This window comes from Trifolium pratense, linkage group LG5, assembly GCF_020283565.1.
Source record: "Trifolium pratense cultivar HEN17-A07 linkage group LG5, ARS_RC_1.1, whole genome shotgun sequence".
In the NCBI taxonomy this organism is placed as follows: domain Eukaryota; kingdom Viridiplantae; phylum Streptophyta; class Magnoliopsida; order Fabales; family Fabaceae; genus Trifolium; species Trifolium pratense.
Window position 1 is genome coordinate 57,228,956 of NC_060063.1, and position 3,485 is coordinate 57,232,440.

Sequence of the window (3,485 nt, forward strand, 5' to 3'; positions counted from 1 at the left end):
TTTTCCATATTTTTTAAAAAAATTAAACTCTACTCCATAAGAAGCGGACGATCATTCATGATGTCTTATCGGTATGAGGAACAACAATTGTCAAAGTTTAATTTGACTCATTTGTTCTTATTTTATTTTATTTTTTGAATTCCGGTCTTGTAGTAATATACAATGTCTCTACCAACTAATTTATGCTCACGAGGACATTCTTATTTTTTTTTATTAAAATAAAATAAAAAATAAACCTTTAAGTAATTGAGATAGAATCAAATAATTGTTCTTATCTCCGTTTTTTTTTTCTTGCACCAAATCTCATCTCATCTCTTTATTATTTTTTTTATTTTTTTTTTGGATTAATCATCTCCTTATTTTTTGTCTCAATACTAGTAAAGGAGAAAAATAAATCATGATATGAATACGAATCATACCACAAAGACGGTAAGAGATAGGAATGGCTGGTGATTATGAATTATAGAGAGAGTAAGCAAAATTTTCTATTTTAAGAAATATTGTTAAACTTTTTTTTTTTATAAGCTAAGATTGTTAAACTTTGACATGTTGGTGTGTCACTTGATTTTATCTTTGATAATTTTATAAAAATAGAAAAGAAAGAAATTTTTTTACCTTCCATCTAAAATTAATTAAGATATATATATATATACTGTGTGTATTACTACATGCATATTACTACATGTTTTTGAAAATAACAACTAACTCCAAAAAAGAAAAAAAGTAACATTATAATTTTATGGCGTTATTTTATTTTCTAGTTCTTAGTTTGTGCATAACATGTTGCATAGTTGATGCAAGAAGCAAACCTCTACTAAATGAGCAGAATCAGTTTACTACATCATATAGTACTATGGTATTTGTGTGACCTATATTGTCTTCTTCTTTTTTTTTTTTTATGAAAATTATATTGTCTTCTCTTGATTTGTTTTACATATGCATTGTTTAATCTTAATTTTTGTTAATAAATCCAGCATCAAGTGGATAATGATTTTGATTGTGTTGATATTTACAAGCAAGATGCTCTGCAACATCCTTTGCTAAAAAATCACAAAATTCAGGTACAATAGTCGAACAATTTATAAGTTTAATTTATTTCATTGTAATTTGAAAACAAAATTGTTATACGATGAAATAAGAAAGTATGTTATGTAATTGTATTTAACCAAATAATATATTGTACATGTTATTATTCAAAATTTTGAGCATGAACTTTTTATTCATTTATAAAGAATCTTAACTTCAATTTTAATATATTGAACCTTATTTTGTTTTCTCTTTATTGTACCATAGCTTTACCCAACATTCGCAAAGAATGTTGTGCAGAGTAGGCGATCTAATGATGGTGAATGTCCGGTAGGTAAAACACCTATTTATAAGGGGATAAGAAAACATCAATTTGATACTAATTCGTCTTCAAAATTACAATCTGGAGATTTGCCTATTGGCTATCATGTAAGTGGATAATTTTAAATAATATATTTGATTCTTTATCAAGTGCCCGTAGAGAATCTACATCATATGTGTATAATTATATTTCTCTTCTAACTATCATATGTGTTTATATTCTCTAGACTGTTTCTCTCGATACAACCAAAGATTGTATAAATGGAGGATACGCGGCGATAAGTATTTATAATCTATCACTTTCAGTTGGTCAATATAGCTCGTCTTTAATTTGTGTTGCAAGTGGCCAACCAAACGAAAATAATATATGTGCTGGACTTTCGGTGAGTTATTTCTCATCACGTCTATATCAAACTTTGTTTTTATTTTAATTTCATGATAACATAATATTTTTAAAGAGAAATAACTTGAATTCCTTAACTGCTCCTTTCCTTTCATTGACATATTCGTTATTTCCCTTTTTGTGTGCACAAACTCTCTTTTATTTTCATATTTGTATCTATTTTTTGATATGATAGGTTTATCCTGCCTTATATGGAGATAGTCAACCACGAATAACAACACAATGGCTGGTAAATATGAAATCAATGTATCAACTAATTATATATAAAAATGCATATCGTTGTGCTCAATTTGATATGAACATGCAGGATGGCACTAACCGTGATTGTATCGATAAGCGTTGTTCTGGTTTCGTCCAAGTAACTCAAGACAAACCTTATATTGGAGTTGTCCGATTACCCAGTACTCCAATTGGTGAAGAAGGGGAAAAAATTGTTGTTAATGTCAAAATCCAGCGGGTAATTTTTTTTTAAAAGAATATGAATGTATACGCATATATTATAACATGTAATTTTTATATATTCAAAATTTAACACCTCTGATAAAAATTAGTAGTGTTTATAAAATAATAGTATATTTAAGACATGCATTAAGTAATTGCTCACCATAAAAACTGATAATTAAATTAGTTGAAAATAATTATAAAACATAAATAATTAGATGAGCTAAAGCATTGACGATTAATCATGAGTCAATGTGTCTTTTTTGTTTAATTATTCTTACTACGTTTGACTGACATAAGTTCTTATTAACTTATTTGACTTGCTTAAATATTTGTAGGATAACTCCACAGGTAATTGGTGGTTAACTCTTGATGAAATTGTACAAGTTGGATATTGGCCAAAAGAATTATTTCCTCACTTAAGTGAAGGAGCATCTTTGGTTAGATTTATGGGTCAAGTTTATGCTTCGCCTAATTTGGTGAATCCCCCAATGGGTAGTGGGAGATTGCCTAAAGAAGGATATGCAAACGCAGCTCTTTTTGGAAAACTCATGACTATTGATTCAGAATCTACTCAAAGTGATGTAGAACCTGAAGATATGAAACCATATAGTGATGCTAATTCAGATTGCTATGATTTGTTGTATTATAAGTATTCAGGACCTACGTATCGACAAGCTTTTCTGTTTGGTGGGCCGGGTGGACAAAATTGTGATAAATGATTGTATTGGCAATTTTATTTAAAAAAACCTTTAAAAAATTTATTTAATTTGTATCTCCTTTTCAGTTTTTATAGTGACATTCTCTGTTTTATTGTTTCATTTTGGTGGTTAATCATATATGATTGCAATATTGATGCTTTCATGTTTGCCGTAGAAGTTTGTGAAGCAACACTAAAATTGTCATGACCAAAATTTGTTGGATTCATAAGTTGAATTACCACAGTAGTAAATATCCTGAGATTAATGAAAGTTCCAAGTAATACTGAGGCATACACATGATTAATTAAGAACATCGTTGATATAATCCCACCTTTGATTATTGAGCCATTAGCTGCCTCAAGTTACTTTTTATATTTTATTTTTTAATAAAACTGATCTCAAGTTATTAATTAATACTTGATGAAAATGGTTAATCATCAACTTCAACAAATCATGTTTATATTGTAAAAAAAATAAAAATAAAATCATGTTTATCTGGAAGTATTACAAAGAATATAGTGATTTTAAAAATTTATATTTGTATGTGTGATCATAACTTTTATGTAATTTAATATACATGTTTTTCAGTTCTA

General features: G+C 27.8%; 1 protein-coding gene across 1 annotated transcript; it reads left to right on the forward strand.

Annotated features, from left to right (window-relative positions):
* Nucleotides 1–739: 739 nt before the first annotated feature.
* LOC123886968 lies at nt 740–2,913 on the forward strand. Its single transcript, XM_045936229.1, has 7 exons — nt 740–856; nt 975–1,061; nt 1,294–1,455; nt 1,575–1,730; nt 1,926–1,979; nt 2,058–2,207; nt 2,530–2,913. The coding sequence occupies exons 1-7, from the start codon at nt 740–742 to the stop codon at nt 2,911–2,913; spliced, it is 1,110 nt and encodes a 369-aa protein (XP_045792185.1).
* Nucleotides 2,914–3,485: the final 572 nt, after the last annotated feature.